The sequence below is a fragment of the Athene noctua genome, chromosome 14 (genome assembly GCF_965140245.1).
Source record: "Athene noctua chromosome 14, bAthNoc1.hap1.1, whole genome shotgun sequence".
Taxonomy (NCBI): Eukaryota; Metazoa; Chordata; class Aves; order Strigiformes; family Strigidae; genus Athene; species Athene noctua.
In genome coordinates, this window is record NC_134050.1 from 1,681,827 (window position 1) to 1,705,213 (window position 23,387).

Here is a 23,387-nt window from a genome sequence, read left to right on the forward strand (position 1 = left end):
CCTCTCGCCCTTTCCTCCCCTTCTATTTGTAGGTTATATACAGGAGATCGTATCAAAAACCTGCACCTGGCACAAAAGTGATTCTGCTTTTGGAGAGGTAACTTGTACTTAGATTTAGCTCAGCAGTAAGTGCTCTTATTCAGTATAGAAACATTTTCTGGAGACTTTCAAGGCACTGCCATTCTTAAACACACAAATAGAGAGAAAGTAGCATCTCTTACAGTCAGATTGACCTTTCAGTAGAACCAAGCTTATGAAACTTAGCAAATGCCATGTATGTTTATATTATTATAAGTGAAATTTTCTGATATCTTGTAATTGTACTGGGGAAAAAAAATATATGAAGTTTCTGCTCTATTTCAGTCTAAAGATAAATCATGCAACAAAGAGCGCGCTTGGTTATAGTGTGGGACAAGATCTATACAGAAATAAATAATTATCTTTTAGTACAGTACTTTTTAACAGTACTGTGGAAACATAGTATTTACTCAGCAACTTAAGTAGACAACTTTTATAAAATGTGTATGGGCTTATTACAGTTTTATTTTGAAGCACAAAAATTTCCATGCTTTACTTAATATTTAAAATTTTAAACTGAACTACTCCTAAGTTTGTCACTAGGCAACTATTACTGTCCTGTAAACTTGCATTAGTCCTCTTCAGTGGGAATTTTGTAACTGGTATTCTAAAAATGCTCTTGTAGAAGTTTAACTCAAACCAGCATGCCTGTCTGCCTGTGATAATTTACATCATAAGTGTAAGATCTTCATTGTCACATTTATTGTAATCAGTAACTCATATCGAGGATATTCTCAAGAAGAGTAGGTGAATTTAGCTCACATAAAATTCTCATGAAGAGTCCTCGTGGTGAGCCTTGCAGTAGGAGTTGGTCCTTACGGGCAGTCTCTTCAGTACTGCCAGTCACTGCGTAGCAGGCGTTTGGTGCAGGAGGTTTTCTGTATGTAATGTTAGGCGGAGCTGTTGCCGGGGGGGCTGGAGCACGGTGAGGGGGCTGTGCCTGGGGCTGTGGGGTGTTGGTGACACCCGGCTTTCCCCCCCTGGCTGGGGAGGTGGCAGGCACAGCGCTGGGCTGCGGTCAGGGCCGGGAGACAAGCTGAGCCCTTGCCGCAGCTCCCTTCCTCAGGGCGTGTGTTTCCTCTTCTACAAGACGTGTGCTCAATATTTTAAGTATTTATAAGATCTTTGGATAAAATATATGCAAAGATAGATTATTTTCATCAAGGATAAAGGAGGAAAATTGGCATTTTAAAAATCACATGCTTTCATCTGCCATGTGAATGCCCAACTGTGCTGTTTTCTCCATCCTCATTTATTCTTTCTGTATTTCTGCCTGCTCCTGTCTCGTCGTAACATGGGTGCTGTTCGTGAGGAGTGTGTTAGATTTAACGAAGCTTTGGATCTGATAGGAAGTATTTACATACATTTGCAGGCAGACGATCAGCTCTTTAGCCTATGAGGTTTTCACTGAGAAAAATGCCTTCTCTCAGTATTGCTGTCTTGCTCTAACACAATATACTCTTGGTAGTACAACAGGTTATAGCCTGCTATGTGATTCTGATTCTTCAGGCAGGTCACAGAAGTCTAGTTGTGATCTTACTCTTAGATAAACTGCCCTGTAATCTATACAAATCCTTCTCCCATCATTTCCAGCCTGAACAAGAAATACGCAAAAAGCTCCTAGTCAGGCGTCTTCAGCCACTGTCACTGTGAATAAATAGTAGAAGATAGTTTGAGAAGTCAAGTTACCCTTTACCTTTTTAGGAGGTGGTCTGGCACTGTTAAAAGACAGTTGAGCTGTGAATGGCGATGTGGATGTCAAGAAACTATTGGCATTTGTCCAACCCTGTTTGTTACATTTCAGGACTGATCATTTGAGACTTCCTTATGCGATGTCAGTTGTCACGATCTCTGTTAAATTGCAAGAAATTAATTTCAGAAGCAGGCCCTGATGAGCCAGGAGACTGGAGTAACAGGAGGTGAAAATAGGAAGCCATTCAGGGCTTGTTCTAGGCTGACTACAAGGAGGCTTCTCCTATGACTTTGTTTGCAAGTAGAGGGCTGGAAGGGGGGGCAAGGACATGACAGTGCTACGGTCCCTTTCCTTAATAAAAGGTGGGAACATAAAACACAGCGAGAGTTACCTTTGCAAGGGTTTTGTGCTGGTTTTGACCCCAGAAGTTTCAAAAAAGATGACAAAGTGTGAGTAGCTCCACACCAGCAGGAAGTGTCCTTAATAAATCAAACAAATAGTTCTGAGACATAGATAAATATGTTTAGGGAAGGTAACCAGGGATCATGACAAATATACAATCATTTTTCACAGTGTCTCTAGGCAATTAGGGGGATATTTTGTCAATGGTGATAGGAGGAGGGGAAAGGGCAGAATCCTCCTTAAAACTGTAACATACTGTGATGCAGAGCTCCAGGAGGAACTAACAGTGTTTTCTGTGTGGGTTTTATTACTTGGCAGGATCCACTATGACTAAATCTCAAAAGACTTTTTTTTAAAAAAGTTGCATTTATTTATATATAATACAGTTTGTTAGCCAAAAAACCAACCCCACCTTATCAAACCATGTATGGTCTTTATTTGTAAAATGTTTGACTGCTTGCTAAACATAACTGGAAAACTGTGTAGCTGTGAAGGCAGTCACTTGTCAGAGCTCGGAGTTCCCATGCTCATCACAACAAGCATGTGCAGAAAAGACCTGACCCAGACTCCACCAGTGATCCTCTTCAGTCACAGCAACATCTGCACTTTATTTTCCTCCTTTATATAATTACATCTGTTGATGTTTTCTTAGTATTTAGCATGCAGTGAGGAGTATTCTTCTGAATTATGAAATAAACATGTTCTTTTAAGAGGAAGAAAGCCAAGTGGCTAATGCAACAACCTAACTTCTAACTTATTTACCATTTCTAGTTAATAAAACACTTGCTTAAAGCAAAGCAAAAGCACCTCAAAGGATCTCTTCTTTCATTGGGAATTTATTCAAATTATTTTTTTTTTTTTTTAAATTTGCACTTTTACATTTGGGTTGGACAAAAATCAGCACCAGATAATTTTTGCTTAAGTCGTTAAATTTGAAAACAAATGATGAACAAACCAAAATAAATAAGTGACTCTATTTTATGAAATTGAAATGTAATGGGAACCAGGCTTGTATGCAGGGAGCCTCCAGATTCAGCCCGTGCTCGCTCTGAAGCTGTAATCGCTGTCTGGCTGCGTGTGCGGGACACACGGGAGCGTGTCTGGCGGGTGAGATAATGGCCTTGGATTTGCAACGCAGCACAGCTCGGCTTTGCAGCCTGAGCTCTGCCCTCCGCTCAGGCCCACCTCCTCTCTCCCTGCCCCAGCCTGGGGCTTGAACTGATGGCACAGCCTTTGTGGAGGCTCTGTGGGGTCCGGGGCCTTTGGGCCTGGGGGGGCTGTGTTGTAGGGGGAGGGTTGGAACAGTGATGTTGTCCAGCTATAAGACTGTTTCTAATCAGTTTTCAGTAATCAGTAGGAAAATGTAAGCATTATCTATGCTTGGGGTTTAAGTATTTTGCTTTCTGGAAATCCTCTGCTTGCTTGTCTATGAAAACTTACAGCTGCCAGCTAACATTTGGGCAGGAATTCTCTGTAATCATTTCTGGAGCAGCTCTTCTGAGGATGCTCAGACTTAGATTTAAGCTCCTAAAATGTGATTGTCCTGAATGTGAGAATGTTGAGCACTGGGTGAAATGGAGTAGGAGAGGCCAAGTTCCCCAGCGCTGGTGTAGCAGGACAAGTGTGCTGACTGCTTTTGAGAAGCCCTGCTTCACAGCAGTAGTGAGCTAGGCTGTTAGATTCAGGAGATGCTCTCTCTTGAGAGTAACTAGTACTGTAATAAGACTACTGGCTTATCATAGATTTGTATAACAAGCCTAGCAAATGTACACCAGTTTCCTCTTTAAAACAAAAAAAGCCTCCACCAAGACCACTTATTTCCTTTCCCTTCCTTTTTATGTAGCTGTAATCCTGTTTACTGCAATCTCTTTTGAAACACTAAATGTGAGTTAGAAATGTACAAGAAGATGCTCAAAAGTGTTTGGCTTTTTGCTGTTTCTTCTCTTACATCTTTCTATCAGATGTTTTTGTGTCTGCACGGAGCACAGTTTATCCTCTTGTATAAATTGACTGAATGCCACATACAAACAAAATTTAATTGTTTATTGATTTAAATAGATGACTTGAACACACTCTCAGTAGCCTAAGTCCAGTTGAACGTCGAGTTGTACTAATAGAGTAAGTTAAACTGTGTGCAAGTCAATACAAAACCCTGTGTAAGACTCCTTCTTTCCTCTGCTAGTGTTTAATTATTGGAGGTGGCCCATGTGGCTTGCGGACTGCCATAGAACTTGCCTTCCTGGGAGCCAAAGTTGTCATCGTGGAGAAGCGGGACACTTTTTCAAGAAACAATGTATTGCATCTCTGGCCGTTTACAATCCACGACCTTCGGGGTCTGGGAGCAAAGAAATTTTATGGAAAATTCTGTGCAGGATCTATTGATCACATCAGTAAGTATCTGAGGGCATGGGCACTGTTCAGATAGGAGGTATACTGAAGTCAGAAGATCAATGGAAACTTTTCTGACTTGGCAGAAAGCTCATCTGCCTTAAACACGTGCAAGTGCGTGCATGCACACAGAGGGAAAAAATGGTCTCACTTAAACGAAATGGCAGTTGAACAAATGGCAGTCTTATGGAGCAGCTTTTTTTGTTAGTCTGGATTTGTTAAACAGTAGGTTTTTGTTATGATACGAAGTATGAAGAATACTGATATTTGAGGGTAGACACAACCCTTAATGAGAAAATATACAAAAGTGATAATACTTATTTTCATATTTTATATTTATATAATTATATATTCATATTTTATATAACAATACATACAGGGAAATATGCTGTAAAATTTTCTGTCCTAAAATGGTCAACATACTGTTTAACAGATCCTTTAAATATCATTAGGAAGGAAAGCTCTCAAAAAATATCCTAAGAAACTGACTGAAATAAATTTTATTACTTATGAGATTGTGCTGCAAGAGGAAAATGAGATGGAAGAGAACAACATGCTGTGGTGGTTGCTACATTTGCATTCATCACAGTATGGGAAATAGTAATGCCGCACGCTTGTGCGGACAGTGAGTATCTGTTGGGTGGCATACTGGTAGCAGCTGTGATTACTTACACATTCAGTTGATCTTTGTTACTTGCTGTCTACAGGTATTCGACAACTTCAACTCATCCTCTTCAAAGTTGCACTCATACTAGGAGTTGAAATCCATGTGAATCTAGAATTCGTTAAAGTCCTGGAACCTCCCGAAGATCAAGAAAACCAAAGTATTGTTTATCATAATGTAGTTCTGTTCACAGTAACTTCTTTCCATGTCAGGCTTTATGTGGAATCCTTCAAGGTAGCTGAATTCTATTTAAAAAATAGGGGCTTTTTGCCCGTATTCAGCTAGGTTTGCTGTATGCACTCATACGCATGATAAGTGTCATTGTGATAGAGCACTGATAATTCTTAAGATACAACCCAGTCTGAGAAGTTGAGGTTTTGCACTGTGCCTTCTGGCATGCGTTTGAGGTTTTGTAGGGAGTCTGGTGTGGCTCTTTGGTATCTTCTTGCAAAAACAATTTTTGATTGATAACATAAATATTGAGGATGGATTAAACTCCCTGGGCCTCATTTTGCTTTCACATTTGATACAGCTCCCACTGGCACACAGAGTCTTATCAGCCATCGTATGCAAGGTTTTTAAATAAAATAGAGAAAGATTTCTCTCTTTTTTTCCTATTTTTTAAAAAAGATTAATATTTAGGGTGTAGCAATAGGATATTTTTAAATTTTACTTTAATTAAAATAATGTGCTATCTCTCTTTAAATGGCCGTATAGTGACAGCAGGATAAATATATTACGTAGTGAAAACATGTAACTTTAAATACAGACAATACAAGCATGTTCACATAATCAGCTTTGTGTTAATGCAAATATTAAATTTAGCTTTGTGAGTGTGCTTCTGTTTAATTTCTATTTAGAAGACAAAAGTATTGATAATGGAATGCTATTTTTCTTCTTTTAAAACCCAGCCCTGCCTTGCTGTTCCCACATGTATGTACTGTCCTGATGAGGTGGTTGTGGGGCTGTTTCTGTGGGAATGAAGTGCTTAAGCATATTCTTGTGATATGGGTCTCAGAAGAAGTTTAGTGCATTAGCTGATATAAATGAAGGCTTCTATTTTTTATTGTCAGTTTGCAAGTTTGACACCTCTCTAATTTAACCTGAATGTATCTTTGACTGCAGCAGAACCTCCCTGCATCAAACTGAGGCAGAATCCAGCTCTGTTTGAATGAGAAATGGGCCGTTGATCTTAATGCCCTGTCTCCAGACTCTGAAATCACTTCTTCGTTGTATTACTGAAGAGTGAATAAATATTATTCTCTGTGTTTTCAGAGATAGGTTGGAGGGCTGAATTTCTCCCTGTGGATCACCCTTTGTCAGAGTATGAATTTGATGTTATTATTGGTGCAGATGGCCGCAGGAACACATTAGAAGGTAGGTGAATGTGTGCTTTTAGCATTACAGCCTTTAGGGTATTTTGGAAGATCGGAAAGGAGGATGCAAAGCAACAGGCTACCTTTCAATCCAATGAAGTCTGTGTTGAAACTATTTTTTTATGTGATATTTTCTGCTTCTGTTGTTAAGTTGTAGCTCAAAATGAAGAAATTTCATGTCATCTCTGATTCTCAGTACTGTGTATCTGCGTTGCCTACAGAAAGCGTCATGATGTCATTGGGCTTGCTTCAAGATTAAGTAATTATATGATGACTTAACTTTAAGGAGGCTGACAAGATACATGTCAGGAATTGCATAGTCTTTGCTGTTGTGCCCTAAATTTGCACTGTGTGTTTGAACTAATGAACAAAACGTGACCGCCAGGTATTTAACAAAGGCTCTCTTACAGAGGTGATTTAACTTAAGGAGCAGTTAGTTTGGATACTTCACAGTCAGTCTCACCTTGGAAATGTAACAGTTAAGCCACTGAATATTTTTCAACTCCTAAAATCTTTGAAAAACCTTGTTAGCTGGTAGTGTTCACACCTACACACTGGTTTGGAGGTTTCTGTTTTTCTTTCTCTGCTGCTTTTGACTGCTGATCTCTTGCATGTTTTTTCCATAAGCTCTTTACCACCTATATAACAAAAATCTTATTTGCTATTTAGTATGTTAAGAATGTTTTCCTCCATTAAATTTGATCTGCTCTATTTCTAATCTGTTTTTCTTTAGTCATCATTTGTCCTTCTTCCTATGTTCGACTTCTTCCCATCGTTCCCCTCCTGAGCTTTTTTTTTTAATGAGACTTTATCTTGAATGCTGTACAGCTCTAGCTTTGCAGCTGGAATTTGGGAGAAGAGACTCTTTGCATTCCAGGGACTTTTGGAGGAATAATGGAAACTGGTGATGGTGTGTTGTTTGAAGTGTAGGACTAGACATAGGAAAGAGATCAAACTGCCTTGAGCTGACCCTCCCTGAAAGTCCAATTTGAAGTTTCTAGTGTTTTTAGTTCTTTTCTTTGTTTATCAGGTTTCAGGAGGAAGGAGTTTCGTGGAAAGCTGGCCATAGCTATCACTGCCAATTTTATAAACAGAAATACGACTGCAGAAGCCAAGGTAGAAGAAATTAGTGGTGTTGCTTTCATCTTCAATCAGAAGTTCTTCCAGGACCTTAAAGAGGAAACGGGTGGGTGCATCCTCATTTTTTCCACAACCAAATACAAGAGGCAGTAGAGGAACTCCTTATGTGCCAGGCCACCCTTCTCTTCCTACTAACATCAATTTAAATTTATTGTATATTTTTAAAAAAATAAACCAGGAGGTGATAAAACGATGTTGATGTCAGAATCTTGGAGATGGAAGTGTCCATTTATGGTACAGTGGGATTTCTTTTTAGCTTGGGTGTTGCCACATCATAGATTGTTTTAGTGTTTAAATTTTTCTCAACTGTAAAAATGTCTGCTATGTTGAACAAATTTAGAAGAGCATTTTCAGTGCTCAGAGATTTCCCTAAAGACATGGTTTGTTTTGTTTGCATCCATTCACATACTGAACAGCTTAAACCCTGTGAAAAAGGCTCTGCCCTTCTGGGAGGAGTTTATTCTTGCTTTTTGATGTGTAGATCTGATAAACTGAAAAGAACTAGACAGGAATCTGCCATAAATACTTAAAATATAAACTGTTAAAATACATCTTTATGAAAAGGGGTTTCAGAACAGTTGAATCCACTGGCAGTACAATCAAGTCCATTCGTGATTTACATCTGATGTTGTTTTTTAAAAATAATAGTAATTACTATTATAGAAACCAAAACCCCTGGTTAGACCCAGTGCCCTGGAGCCCTAGTAACCTAAAAAGGTTCCCTTGGCTCTCCTTTTCTACCTCGGAAGATTAAGGCTGTAGTTAACTGGCCGTTCCTGAAAAGGATGCTAAATAACTTTTAATAATGCTGAGAAAGACTCTTTGGGGTAAGGCTGAACTCCTCTTGTTTTGTTCTGTATCGTCTTGTCCACTAACCCTTCATCCCAGCTGGGAAAGGGAATGTATCCCAGGAAGGAGACACCTCTAGGGGCCAATCACATGTTCTTAGTAAATGACATAGACAATGTACTGTACTTTAATAACAAATGTATTTTCTCTTTTCAGGAATTGACCTGGAGAATATTGTTTACTATAAAGATAGCACTCATTATTTTGTGATGACAGCGAAAAAGCAGAGCCTTCTGGACAAAGGAGTGATTATTAATGTATGTAAAAATGCTGGCTAAACAACTATTTTATTTACTTGGCACAGAATAAGTGTGAACATCTGCGTAAACATTGTTGCATGTTATAGAAGGTGTTCTATAGACTTAGGAGATCACTTCGCTAAAGCTCAAATCACTTAGGTTTTACTCTTGTTTTGTTTGTTTTTCCCTCCAGCCAGCACAAAGTTTCTGTAGAGAACTGAAAACAATACTTCCTAAATTTTTTTATTCTGAAACTGACTGAAATAGGATGTTGACTCACCTTGAAAATATGTGGTGTGGTCACCACACCAGAAAATAAAAACCTCATTTATTTAAGGGTGATCTTAGCACAGCTATATTCAGTTTTATCAGGCACATAAGGAAGCATTAAAACCTACCCCAGGCTAAATTTCAGATTCTGTAAAGTGGGTGCAACATGTCAAAAGGAGGCTATAAACACAGTGGCCTGAACTCTCAAAAGTACGTGGGACTTTGAGGCCTTTGTTTCTTTTCTTTTCTTTTTTTTCTTCTTCTCTGTAAGATGTATGGGTTTATTTTCTTTTGTTTCTAGAAAGTGTTTTGGCACCATTTAAATTTCTCTTTCTGGAAACCCAAGAGAAGTCAATTTTTCTCGCACAGTAAGACTGTGCCAAAACAGTCGAGTATAATTTCCCAAAGGAAGTACTTGCGGGGAGCTATCGGGAGGCTTCTTGGCTTTCTGATGGGACCACCGAGTGCCACAATTCCTGCCCCTTTGGAGGACAGGGGCTCCCAGGGCGGAGCAGCCAGCCCTGCCCAGCGGGGCTGGGAGAGGGGAAGGGCAGCAGCCCCCAGCAGAGGGGCAGCGGGGGGTGGGCCCTGGGCTCAGGGGCTGGTGTTTGTAGGTGGGGGCAGTCCCACAGATCTGTGGGGAGTCTGGAGAAGAGGAGCAGCGGCTGTGGCCCGTCAGAGCTGTCTTCCTGATCTGCTCAGGTCTGAGTGGAAGAAACCTCAGTCTGTCTGAACCAACTGGGCTAATAGCGGTTCTGTGCTGTCAGCCCTGCGATTAGGGGTCTCATCTACGATTAAGCTGTAAATAGAAACTGGCTTTAAGTAGGATGACCTGTTAAGGCAGGATCCTCCACCACACTGGCCAGAAAAAAACCCAGCCCTAAGCAGAAGAGGAAAAGCTCCTGTGATCCAAGTTTGAATGTGTCGTTATGGGGATGTTGAGTCTAGCCTTCAGGCTGAGACCCGCCTGTTGCATCAGCAGCATGTCGGCACTTCTGCGCTCGTGTGGCTTCAGGTGTGGGGTGCACACATCCAAAAAAGCGTTGCAGTGGTGATGATAACATCTTTTGATGGGAGGGAGGCAATGTAATGAAAATAACACATAACGGAGGAACTGGGAGGCACTCTAGTATCCTGTTGCAAATCAAGCTGCTTGCTCAGTGTGGCATGGAGAGCTCCTCTTTGGGGGAGTACAGTAACTTATGCCTGTGTATTAACTTTTTGGAGGAGATGACAAATCTCACTTCGTTCTTTATGCTGTGAGATGTGTGGCTGCCACTCATGCTATGAGACTGCAACATTCCAATCCAGAGAGAGTAGCTGGAATATCTAATCCTAAATGCTTCTCTCCTTGCAGGACTATATTGATACCGAGTTGCTCCTCTGTGGGGAAAATGTGAACCAGAGCAATTTGCTGTCCTATGCCAGAGAAGCTGCTGACTTTGCAACCAATTACCAGCTGCCTTCCTTGGATTTTGCAATTAATCACTATGGGCAACCAGATGTAGCAATGTTTGATTTTACTTCCATGTATGCATCTGAAAATGCTGCACTAGTGAGAGAGAGGCACAGACATCAGCTCCTGGTGGCGCTTGTCGGAGATAGCTTGCTTGAGGTATATCTTGGAACGTCTTCTTTTTTTTCTTTAATTCAGCCATTCAATCTACCCTCCAGAACAAACTGTTCTCTCTTACATGTCCTGAAACAATGGTACCTTCTTTGGAATAGGTTTTTTTTTCCCTTTTTCTTCTTTTTTTATGCCATAGTTATGTCATAACTAATGCTTGGCTGGCAGTCTCTGGCTGAGATCCTGTTTTGCTTTATGCAAGTTGTATTTCTGTCTGAAAACTGTGAGCTGTGTGTCCTCAGCTGGGGTGCATGGCGTAATTTTTCTGACTTCCATCACAGAGAAGAACTTAGTCCAAATTTTTATTGCAGTCTCTTTGCCTTAATATGTTATTTTTCTCTCTTTCTGAAATGAAAAGTTATGTTACAACTAAGGTAGCTTTTTTTTTTTAAAACTCATTGCTGACAGCCTAAAGTGTTTGAAAAGGTCAGTCCAAAGTGAAATTAGGAGATGAGAAGAAAGGCATCGTTTTTCCATTTTTTTCCTTGACTAATTCTTGAATAGTGAGTCTTTTTTTCCCCCCCCTCAGCCTTTACCTTTTGAGATTAAGAACTTTGTTTTTAAATATAGAAGTTAAAAAAAAAAGTGAAAAAAGTCTTTTTCATTACCTAAGACTTGGAGGAGAGAAACATCTAAAAACTGCAAGAGTTGGCTATGTTGTATTTTAACTCTTTATGGGATATTTTCTAAGACAAACACTACACTCTAAATTCACATTGCAAGCTACTTTTGTAACAAGACCTTGAGAAATACGAGGAATTTAAAATGTAAATGCTTCTTACAGCCCTTCTGGCCAATGGGTACTGGCTGTGCAAGAGGCTTCTTAGCTGCTTTCGACACGGCATGGATGGTGCGGAGCTGGGCTCAAGGAAAACCCCCGTTAGAAATCCTTGCTGAACGGTGAGTGCTGGCTTTGTCTTCTCCATTGTTTCCAGTGTTTTCAACAGTTGCAGTATTGGTAGAAGGCAGTGGAATTCAGAATGCCAACAGGAGCAATACTGTTCTTCACTGCAGTGGCACTGGGTTGAAATTACTTATTCCTTCAGGTTACTGAAAATTTACAACAGCAGTAGGCTATTGCTCCGTGAGCTTCTGCACACTAATGCAGAGATACAGCAATGTGCATGACATGGGTTTAAAACACTAATTTAAGTCACTAATGACTAGAATTAAGTGTGTTCCTTAAGGAAATGAACCAAAGTTATCTTGTATCAAAAGACTAATCCTCCGACCTTCTCAGCACTTGTTTTTTTTAATTAAAAAAAAAAAAATCCTGAAACAAGTCTAAATAAATACTTTAACAACTTTCATAGTTGGTATCTGTGATTTTTAACTCTGCATTTCAGCTTAGTAGCCCTGATGCCTTTTTTATTTAGACTGATAAATATGTGGCCATGGAGAATTGCTGTAATTCTGCATCATAAGCTTCTCTATGTAATGTCTTTTTGACCAGAGCAAAAAATCCATTATTAAGTACACCAGCTGTCCTGGTGTCACCATGTTCTGATGGTTGAAGTTGCTTACTTTGGTTCTGATGGCAACAACCCTGCTCCACTACAGCTGCTCAGGCTGTTTTGGGGCGAATATATAATAGAAAAAGTCATTGTTGTGGCAATGCAAGTAGAAGCATTACTAAGTACTGTACTTCGAGAAGTTTTAAGATAGAAGCCTGTGGGATGACTCAAAACACAGCATAGTCCCAGATGGAAAACTGAACAGCATAATAAGAAAGGCTGTGGTGGTTATAGGAATTACAGAATGACGGGATTTAGTGCTGTTATGTGGCAAAGAAGTTACTCCTTGGGTGGACATTAAAGCAAAACCAGATGACTGAATGATGTAACCTTTTTTTTTTTTTCCCCCTTCTTTTTCTTGCTTGCTTCCTGCCTCAGGAAAATATGGGCATAAGTTCTAAGAGTTTGTCCTTCTGTTGTCCTTTTTCTGGCTGGCATCCTCCTGATAAGCAGGCATAAGAAATGGGATGGATGCATTATGCATTTAGTGCATAACACTTGTCCTGGAGTACCAAAATAAGGTGCAGGTAGCTGTAAAAAAAAAAAAAATACTCTTTATATAAAAAATATTTGTTTTAATCAATATCTCTTGCATCTTTTCTTGCTATAAGAGAGAGCATTTATCGACTCTTGCCTCAGACCACCCCTGAAAATATTAACAAGAACTTTGACCAGTATACCATTGATCCAGGAACAAGATACCCGAACCTGAACTCAAGCTGTGTTCGACCTCACCAGGTCAGTACTTGAAAGGCTTGCCTGTGAAATCACAGCTTATCCTTTGTCCAGGAAAAAGAAGGCCGCAAGTAGCGTGTAAACAAAATCAGTAGGAGACTCCTTAATTTAGAACCAGCTGTTGATAAAATTAACCTAGAAAGGAAACTTTTTCTCTCCAAGCAGTTCTAACATCATGCTCCTAATTGCTTTTACTCGTAGGTGAGACAATTATATGTTACCAATGAGTTACAGCAATGTCCTCTTGAAAGAGTAGGCTCCATTAGAAGATCAGTGAATCTCTCAAGACATGGTATGTGATATCTCGTATTTGCTGTGGCTTAATATTTGGAGCCTTTTGAGCATACAAAAACTGTTCAAAATGTTTGCTCTCCACTGTAACTGCAGAGTCAGAGAGTCGACCTAACAAGCTTCTGACCTGGTGTCAGAAGCAGACGGAGGGGTACCGTAACGTTAACGTCACAGACCTGACGGCCTCCTGGAAGAGTGGCCTTGCATTGTGTGCCATTATCCATCGCTTCAGACCTGACCTCATGTAAGTGACATCTGCAGATCTGGTTGAGTGTGGGATATATTAAGCATTTACTAAATTATAGTGTAAGACCAACCAGAACAACACTGATGCTCTGCAGTCCCCTTCTCTTGCTGGTTTTTACAGGGAGGTGCACACCATTGCTGGGTTTGGGGGATGCAGAGGGTGGGGTTGTTCTTGCTTTGTTTTTTCTGTATGTCCTTGCATGCTATTTAAAATGAAATATATATGCTTTCAAAGAGCTAGGAGGGCTTTGAACCTTATGATTTATGATCATGTTTGTGGGAGTTACATAGCTATTTAAAACAAAAATTGCAGTGCTTAGAGAATGAGAGAGTTGCATTCCCAGGTCCCTGGAGACAGGTTTCTAGCGTGTGTTTAAAACCACAGCCATAGTGGCACTGTCATGAGTTACAGAAATACCTGCATGAGCCTTAAATGAGCCATCCTCAGTGTGTTGGAGTGGTTGCTGTGACAGCAGTGCAGGGAAATGGTGGGCCATGGAGGTGCACAGGAGATGGTGGTTTTGCACAGCTCTTTATCCAGAAGAGCACAGTGCCCTTGCACTTGGGCCATGCAACAAGGGCTGGCCCTTGAAATCGAACTGCTTCATGGGTGGAATGTAGCCAGCATTCCTCTTTTGACAGTGTTTCTGGGGTCCTAAACCTACAAGACCTGACTTCTTACAAATATTTTGTTAGGTTCCTTGGTTAAATGCAAGAGGGTCGTTGTGTAGCAGGTGTCAGGAAATGGCAGTTGCTGGCAGGAGGTTGGTTAACTGGGCCTGCTGGATGTGGTCTGTGGTGGGTGACTCTTGTGTCTTCTCACCAGTCTCCAAAATGCATTCCCTTGCCTTCCTGTGGAGACTTGGGGCCGTGAATGAATTACTGTCAGCATCCCTTTATTGTGGGTAAATGAAAAAAATGATTGAGCTCTTTTACGAGGTGTGATAAGCTGGAAAAAAAGAGGAGCAATACACAGGGTGCTTGTTTATACAGATTTGCCAGAGGAAGAGCTAACAAGAAAAAGATTTAATTTTTTTTCCCCCCCTCAGGTTAGTTTCAAAAAAAAAAAAAAAAGGGAATTATGGATGGCTTTGTGGATATAAGGGGGGCAGAGTGTAGAAAGCAAAGCAATCTTTGCTGTCTGTAGAAAGCATGTCTCTTAAGCACTGCTCTCTAGAAAGTTGATAGATTTATCTTCCTGAACAAACATTCCTCCTGCTGTTGAATTCACATTGTGTTCAGATCTTGTTGGCTTTTTGTACTAAATGGGACTGCTGAAGGACTTGGCCAGAGGAAAGCAGGGCAGGCAAGAGAGGCGTCTGCTGGTGGGCTGCGGGCAGGGCTGGGATGGAGGGCTGCCTCCAGCCCCCTGGCTCCAGAAATGGGCACAGTGTGTGGATGAGGGGGGAGAGAGAAATCCTTTGGGGTTCAAAACCTCACATTCCTTATGAGGAGAAAGAAAGTGCCCTGCCTGGAGCTTTGTAATTTATTCACGTTTATTTTAATCATGAATTTTGGAAGCTGTTCAAGGGATCACAGTCTTAGAATAGGTCCCATAGAAAATGGATTAGAGAATGGATAATGCAGTTCCAGATGTGTGATGTGCTTTAGTGCACTGCTGAATCCCGTTACGGCACGGGCAGGAGGGCCTCATTCAAGCTGTGTGTGCAACACCCTAAAAAGAAATGTAGTGCCCGTACGTTTGTGTGCGCACACATAGAAAATGTTTGTTTCATAAAATGCTAGCTTAAATTTACTCCTTCTGGCTTTGATGATTTGTAGAAAAAAAAGAAAAAGTCAATTGCTAACAGGTGAAATCTGTAGGACCACAGCTGTATTTGGAGAGGAAAAAGGTTTCTTAGCGCTTCTGAGGAGGAACTGCATGTCTTCATAAATAAGGGAATCCTTTTACATGGGACTACATTAAAAACCAGTTCAGTGAAATAGCATTTAAATTACATTTCTGGCAAAGCCAGGATTTGTAATAATGGGATTTGTATGAGACTCTTACCTTTGGCATTGGTAGACTCTGTGGCTTTGACCCAGTGAAACACGTGTGCGGTCATTTACGGTGCTGTTCTGCGCCTCTCTGATGGGCAGGGGAGCCCTGCATGTTTCTGAGGGGCAGAGAGCAAACTGCCACTGATGCCAGTGTGTTGTCCCTGCAGCGACTTCGATGCTCTGAATGAAGAGGACGTTGTCAAAAACAACCAGCTGGCATTCGATGTTGCTGAGCAGGAGTTTGGGATCCCCCCTGTGACCACGGGGAAGGAGGTGGGGTCAGCCAGGGAGCCCGACAAGCTCAGCATGGTCATGTACCTCTCCAAGTTTTATGAACTGTTCAGGGGCACACCTCTGCGGGCAGTAGGTAAGCTGAACCCGGACTGCTCCTAGTCCTTGCAGGTTTGGGGAGTAGAGGCACTTCATCCAGGCTGCTTACAAGCACTGCTCTTGAGCCAAGAGCCCTTTCCCAGCCGAGCTGTTCTGGCATGGAAGTGTGCCTGCTTCTGCCTGCAATAGTTACCTTGTGCTTAAAAAAGGAAAGGGGAAAAAGCTTGATTGAAGACCAGGGTTTTGTGGGTCGTTGGTGGTTTCAGAGAATGGGAGCAGCTAGATAACTGCTGCTTGACATCATGAAGTTCATGTATCAGGTTGCCAGAGTGATCCTCTTGTAAGGATGACTGCAGATGGTATGGCCATTCCTGGGTGTTTCTCTTCCTTTTATAAAAAACTCACCCTACACTGTATGTATTTACTTCTATTTGCCTGGGTTTCTTATGTATGATTGCTACCAGCATGCAACTGGAAAGTTCTGGCTTAGTCGAAGTATTTAAAAAAGAAATCTGAACAAATATCCTAAGCAGTTGTTTTTTGAACAGATGCTGGTGACAAGCAAAATGGAGAAAATAATGATCTTTGTTCAGCAAAATCATCGAACTTCATCTTTAATAATTATATCAATTTAACTTTACCAAGAAAACGAGTACCAAAGGTAAGTTGTGAAGGAATACTTAACGCTATAAATCTTTCTCATTTAAAAAGATGAAAAGAAACTGTCAGGCTCAGAAATAAGGAGTTTATGTATATCCTACTATTAAGAGACCTGTACAAGATGATTTTTGAGTATATTAGAAAAGTAAAATAAGGTTTAACAGTAAACAAAGCTAACACACACTCAATCATTATGGTGTTTGTAAGGATAAAAGTGAAGCATTATGGGTGTCAGATGGCTGAAGCATTAATAAAAGTCCCAGTTACGTGTTCTCTGTAAATGCAAAATTTTGAATCACAGTGAGAATTTGGATGTATTTGGGGAGAATTTCTATCCATTGTCCATGTCAGTCTTCTTCAGTGTAGGTAAAAGTGAGAGAAGGAGGATGTTTTCTTTGGTGTGTTTATAAGCTGCTGTTTTCAACTTGAAATATTTGAGATCTTGGCTCTGTTTTGTGTATTGTCTCTTATGTTTTATTTTTGGAAATCTTTCAAAAGGTGTTTTTTAGGAAGTTTTGTGCAATACTAGATGCTATGTTTTTTACTTTGGTAGGCTTTGGGTTTGGGTTTTTTTGAGATAGGAAACTCTATATTTTTTCTGGATTATTTATACCTCTAAGAAAAATAGTACTGTAGTTCTGTATTCCTAATTAAATATACAGACATAATATTACATATCAGTTGGAATATTGACTGGTATACTAGAATGCTTGTTGATTGGGGGGAGTGCTTTTTTTTAAAGAAAGCAGTGGTTTGAACAGCCAGTGCATGCTGTCGAGGTTGTGGAGGGAAGTGTTCAAACCCTCACGGAGTTATGGAGTCTGGAGTAGTGACAAACAGTGGGCAGGCTGACTATCATGACTGAGATAATGATCTCTTGGTCATACCCATGTCCTTTTCTCTCTTGGTCACTTACTAATGACAGCTTATTGACGTGCCCTGTCTACGTCCCTGTATAAAACACATCCATGCCCATATGTGTTGCAATTAAAGACTGCAGGGCCTGGGAGGGTTGTGGAGGGTTATGGAGTTACTACTGACTGGCATAGGACTGTGAGTAGTGAGTCTTGTCTGCATGTTTCTGAATGGATTATAACTTCAAAAGTTTTATGTTATTTAATTTGAAAGCTACCTTAATGAAATTATTCAGTAATAAACTGTTTCACCTTCTTCCTATTCATTAACTTGGTCCTCTTCTGAAAGGAGACCTTGAGGAGGGGCTCTGCTTGCGTGGCCAAGCCTACCTTCATTTTAACTTCAATTTAAATGGGGAGTGTCTGCACAACCTGGCTTAGGGGCAGCAGTGTCTCGAGCACGACTCTTGCAGATTAGCCAGCACAATTTAGACAGCAGCATGTATTCCTCTGTGTTCCTCTACCAAAATGAATTTAACTTCTTCATTTTCTGAAACGCAGCTTAATGTAAAACTGTTCCGGGTTGCGAGTTTCCTGGGCTAGCCAGAAACTGTAATCCACTACAATTCTCAATCTCCTCCTTTGGTTTTGCATTTGGGTTTTTTCTTTTTTTTTTTTTTTCTTTTTATAAATGAAACTCCTTAATGCTTAACTCTGTTGCTTCATTTACACCTATGCAGAGACTCTAAGTTTTGCCTGCAGAAGTACAGATTTCCTACTTCTTTTGGAAATCTGTGTCCTTAATAAAAAGTTTAGGTGTACATTTATGTACTGCATTTCTCAGTATTTTAATATATTGGTTTTTAAATTTGTTATTCTCTTCTCGGTAGAAATGTGATTGATTTCCAGCCCCCGTCTCTACCCCCATGTGAAGAATTACTCCAGCATTTCCAGATATTTCCTAGACTGACTTACGTCTTGAATATTTTCCATCCGCAAACACATTTTGAAAACCTGTGGATAGTCATTTGCCCAGTAAGCTCATACATCCTTGTTAGGAAATAACTTTTCCCTGCCACCCACATGTACACAAAACCAAGTGACATGTTTCCCAGCTAACCAAGCAGTGAGAAACCAAATAGGCAAAATAAACATTGCTTTTTCTTGTGGGGGACTTCTTTAGAAGAAAAACCTTTTTCGTGACCACAGTGGTGTTGTTTTTCCATGAGTTATTTGCAGAAGTAAATAGACTTTTAGTGGTGGGAGAGCTTTCCATTCCTAAGCCATACAGCCCTCTGACTAACCTCCCATCATGAAATACGCCTTCTGTCATAACAGGAGGTATAGTTCTTGGCACTACATGAAAGCATGAGGTGATTTGCTTGTCAGGCCCCTTCGGTTTCACATTACAGGGTCTCTTCTGAAATGAGAAGTGGAAGTGATATTTTCCAAATCAGCCTGGGGAGCGGGACTGTCAGGACCTCATTTTGTATGAGGCTTTGCAGCCCAGTCCTGGATGGGGCGTGAAATGAAGCAACAAGCACAGTGCTTGGGTTGGGACAGAGACTTGTGAGTGCCGTAACCGTCTGAAACCAGCTGGGAAGTGACGTTCCTTGGAAAGCAACTGCTTGAGTTAAGAGTTTGGCTGTGGCTTCAGTTTTATGGTTCTTTTCTCTGCAAGAAATGGTGCTGTCAGCCAGGTATGACAGTAGGAGAGCACTCACGTATCACAGAGTCAAAACCCAGCTGGGGTAACAGTGTCACTAAACTTTCCGTACCATCTAGTTTGTCCTTTTATTTGGCTGGAAGAGGGATCCTTATCGGGGTGCAGGTTGTCAGAGACCAGGAAGCAGGGCCCTGGGGCTGCTGTGGCAGTTCCTGTTCTGGCACTGTCTGCTGGCCTGGGTAATGTTTTCCATTCTCCTGTGAGTGTCAGCTGGGCTGGAGAGGAACTGAGTTTTCCTGTGCTCCAGACTGAGAAATGAATGGAGGTGTTTACACAATGAAGGGCACAGTCCTTTTTTCTTGGAGTTTTGCGAGGCAATTAATTTGCTTTGTCTTTCACTTCTTTGTAAATACATTAATGAAAATCTTCTATGTAAGATTTTTGAAAGGCAACGTCGTGTTTGCTCCATTCACTTAGGCAAATTCTGCTTTTATGTGGTACTGATTATTATGCAGAATACATTGTGCTGTTACGTTGTTCACTCTTCCCTGGTAGACTAATGACTATAGGTAGTATAAAAGTAGGTTACTGAGAGCTGGTGCTTGAGAGACAATATACCAAAGCATACAAAGTAATCAAAATATTGTCATCTGGTTCTTCGGGTGTTTGCCCAGAAGTTGTTTGGGATTACTCCTATTCGTTGCACAATGATTTATTACAAGCAGTGTATATGTAAAAAGGAAGCCCTTATTCTTTGATCTTTTTCTCTTTATTCTTTTTATTCTTTTTTCTTTTCTTCTAAGTTGGCTGAACAATCACTTGAGTTACAGCGTGGGCAAATGCAAGTGGAATGTAGTCTGTTGTTCATAAAGCATAACCTAACATGACATTTTTCAGACAAAAAAAAAAAAAATCCCCATCGTACCAAATCTTCAAGACCAAGTTTAATAAGAACTGATACAAATTTTTAAGCGCTGACTATTTGGCAAGTTTGTGTGGACTGAGTGTGAAGTATTATTGATTATGTAATCTCTAATTCAGTAAAATAATTAAATATGTGCATAGCTTGAGCACAAAAAAGGCAATTTGGTTGCTTAAGTACTGTAATATAAAGCTATAGTCAGGGAAATGGACCTTACAAGGGAGACAGACCTTTAAGGCAGACAGTAATTGCTTTGAAACAGGAGATATGTCTGCACTACGAACACACGATCTGCATGCGGCTATCTAGGTTAAAATAGACATGGAGTCTATAGAGAAAGAGTAAGGGGATTCTGGACATTGTTACTTATCTGGAAACCAGTGTAGGCTAGTTTATAATTCACAGAATATCTGATGTTGTAATGTCTTTTTCTTCAGGGGTTTGCTAGTGCTTTGTGAATTATAAACTCTTCAGTACTGGAAGAGGAAAAGGTCGACACCAATGTTGTCGGGCCTGTGTTCAACAGAACGTACGAGCATGTATTTTCACCCATCAGAGTCCAGGGAAAGCTTCCAGTCAGGGGTTACGGGGCAACTTTTACGTTTGTGGTAGCTGCCCTGAGGGCCAGCAGGCTCCTCGTGTGAGGATGATCCCGCTGAGCTGGGGGGGCCCAACAAGGCGCACCAGTGCGAAGAGGGCCTCTGCGCTGGCGCCGCTCACCTGCGTTTGCCTTGTTTAACACAGCCAGAGCACGCCTGCCTGGTTATGGAAGTTAGTATCCTGGGAGGAACTGCTTTGGTAGAACTGGTAGCTGCTGCAGTAATCCATAGAAGTTGTTTTGGCTTTACCGTTTCAGGTCGAAGGGAAAACAGAAGAAAATGAGACTAACAAAAGACGTCGAAAGGGTCTTTTTGGTGTCTTTGAGGAGGTTAGTGTTCAGTGGTGTCCACGCATATCCAGCTCCTTGATGAACGCTGGAGCTGAGGAAGAAGCAGGAGTTGAGGTGCCAAGGCTCTTGTCCTTGTCAGGAGCAAAAAGCCTCATCCCTTAAAACCTTGTACTGTGGTGTGCACTAAAGGTCTAAATTTATTTAAATCATTTGGTAGTGAGGAGACCATTACCTAAATTGCAATCATTTTCTTTCTGACCCAAGAACATTTAAGGTGTTGGGATATTTTGTTAACTTTTCCCAGCTCAATTATTTAAACAAATCTTTGTTTGAAGAGTTTGCATTGCAGCTTGCCCGACTGATTGGTTATGTTTGTGATTCTGCTTTATCATCACCAGCACCCATTAACATTCCCTTTTTACTCTACTCAGGGACTAAAGAAAATATTTTTTTGTTGACTCTTGCATGCTAAACAGTGTCATTTTTAATATACTGTAGACTGTATTTCCTTTCACCCTCTGCTGATAAGGATGTTATCTCTTTCTTTTCATGAGTGTCATAGGTAAACATGAAAAAAATGTTTTGTTGTTTCCTTGCAGGCTTCAGGCTTTTCAAGCCAAGGGACAAATGCTGTGAAAGAACAGAGTGATGGCAGAGAAGGAATGAACCAGAATAAAGTTAAATCAATGGCAACTCAGCTGCTGGCTAAGTTTGAAGAGAATGCTTCAAATACAACTTTTCGCAGGCAGGTAGGTGGTAGATGAACATAAAAGTAATCTCTGAAATTAAAGTGTGGTCCCTCCTTGTGAATGTGATGCAGACTTCCGAGGGAAAAAAATGGATTGGTTATGTGTTTGAAGTGGATTGTCTTTGTTTGACAGTTTATGTAAATTAAAGGTATTCCTCTCAATACTTAGTCATTCTATATTTAGTCATATTTGTTCACTAATGCATATCAATGTAATATATTAATATACATGGTACTAATAAAGTGTAGTGGAACTGTAATATCTAGAAATCTGTTGTAAGCCAGTCTGTAGAATGTTTGCTTTGTGTGGAAGTCTAAGATGGCTGCATATGGGATTACAGAAGGACTGTTTTTCTCTATATTGTATGAATAAAGGACACTACATATCCAGTGGAATCTTTGTGGAAAATTTAGCAAGTATAAGAAGGGAACCTAATCTCTAGCAAGACATGTCTGGCTGCCATTTCCATTCCTAAAGTAAACATAATGGAATGTATTTGTCAATTCCACAGCACTTTCATGGTGTGTTGTTAGTGTGATCAGTGGTGCTTTAAAACTAATCCCATGCTGTCAAGGTAGAGATGATAAAATCACACTTTAGCCAGTGAGATGGTTTGAGTCAGCTGAGTTCAGGTCTGTCACTTAAAATATCTGAAGGGGAGCAAGGTGTCCAGGTTCTGTCAAGGGTGGTGGCCTTCTTAATTGTTTGTGCTTGTATCCATTTATTCACACATTTAAGTCCTCCTTCATCCACGTCAAGTGACTTTCCCAGTCTGTGAACCACTGTTGCTTGCACTCTACCTGGCTGCTTACCCATGTCCTGAGCTTTCTGCGCGCAGTCCGTGTGCAGAGGTTTACTTGCTCATGTTGAAGGAAGCCCTGGTGCGTTACTTCGTGATCATAACCTCTCCTAAAGAATACTGAATGTGCTGAATTTTAAGTATATCTTTGATGGTAGATGGGGTTAATAAAATGAGTGACAAAAGTCTCCAAAACGTGTTGTTAAGCTCCATAGTAACATGTCTTCAAAAGCAGCTTTTATTTCTTTCTGCCACAAAAGACCTTTGAATCCTATTTACTGTCGTCTTCCTTTTTCTTTTTTTTTCCGTTCTGTCTTTATCATTTTAAAAATGCTTCACAAGGAGGTAATAGATAGACCAGGCCTGCTCTCTTCTGACCTTCCTGTTAATCCTCGCTTTGCTAAACCTAAGGATCCAAGTCTTCTTCCACCTCAACCAAAGAGGCAGGTAGGAACTCGTATGGGTAACACTTCGCAAGCAACACCATTACTGCTGGAAACTCAGGTTATTGTGTAACTACAGAATGTATGAAACAATCTTTGGATGTTATCTGCAGAGTTAACAGATACATTTAGCTGAGAATTATGAAAACTAAGTTAAAATTTAAAGCTATTTTACACCTGCTTGACCAGATGAGAAAACTATTTGAAAGAATGAGTAGCTGTGAAAACAAACCCTAAAAACATAGGTGTTGACTTCTGTGTTAGCACATCTAGATTCCAAATTGTATAAATATAATTACATAGTTATATTTAACATGTGAGAAAACTACAGCAGTACCCAAAAATTTCTCTGTGCATGTACTCGATGCTTTGGGTGGTTGTAATGATAAGGCAAAGGGAGTTTTCCACCCTGAGAAACCTGGCAAAAATGTCTAAGATAAGAACTTGAGTACTGAAAAGCTGTTATTGATGCCCAGGTGTGTTTATTTCTTTAAGTAGAACTTGCGATAAGACTTTCTGCTGAAAGCTCTGTTGGAGCATCACATACATGGGGCAACATTTT

The 23,387-nt window shown here is 40.5% G+C and overlaps 1 protein-coding gene across 13 annotated transcripts in view; it reads left to right on the forward strand.

Annotated features, from left to right (window-relative positions):
* MICAL2 (microtubule associated monooxygenase, calponin and LIM domain containing 2) overlaps positions 1-23,387 on the forward strand; it is a 128,666-nt gene that overhangs the window by 38,472 nt on the left and 66,807 nt on the right. For 11 of the 13 annotated variants that reach the window (XR_012634544.1, XM_074918469.1, XM_074918475.1 and 8 more), the window contains exons 3-17: positions 4,356-4,563; positions 5,269-5,385; positions 6,501-6,602; positions 7,632-7,787; positions 8,747-8,847; positions 10,457-10,714; positions 11,511-11,626; positions 12,852-12,978; positions 13,177-13,267; positions 13,363-13,510; positions 15,681-15,880; positions 16,392-16,504; positions 20,802-20,873; positions 21,434-21,583; positions 22,725-22,829. Coding sequence is in view for 12 of the 13 variants with exons in the window: in XM_074918469.1 (XP_074774570.1) it covers positions 4,356-4,563; positions 5,269-5,385; positions 6,501-6,602; positions 7,632-7,787; positions 8,747-8,847; positions 10,457-10,714; positions 11,511-11,626; positions 12,852-12,978; positions 13,177-13,267; positions 13,363-13,510; positions 15,681-15,880; positions 16,392-16,504; positions 20,802-20,873; positions 21,434-21,583; positions 22,725-22,829 (2,064 nt within the window). In the remaining variant the exon portion in view is untranslated. The remainder of the gene's footprint in view (positions 1-4,355; positions 4,564-5,268; positions 5,386-6,500; positions 6,603-7,631; positions 7,788-8,746; positions 8,848-10,456; positions 10,715-11,510; positions 11,627-12,851; positions 12,979-13,176; positions 13,268-13,362; positions 13,511-15,680; positions 15,881-16,391; positions 16,505-20,801; positions 20,874-21,433; positions 21,584-22,724; positions 22,830-23,387) is intronic. The other 2 variants (XM_074918478.1, XM_074918479.1) reach the window with 1 other exon arrangement.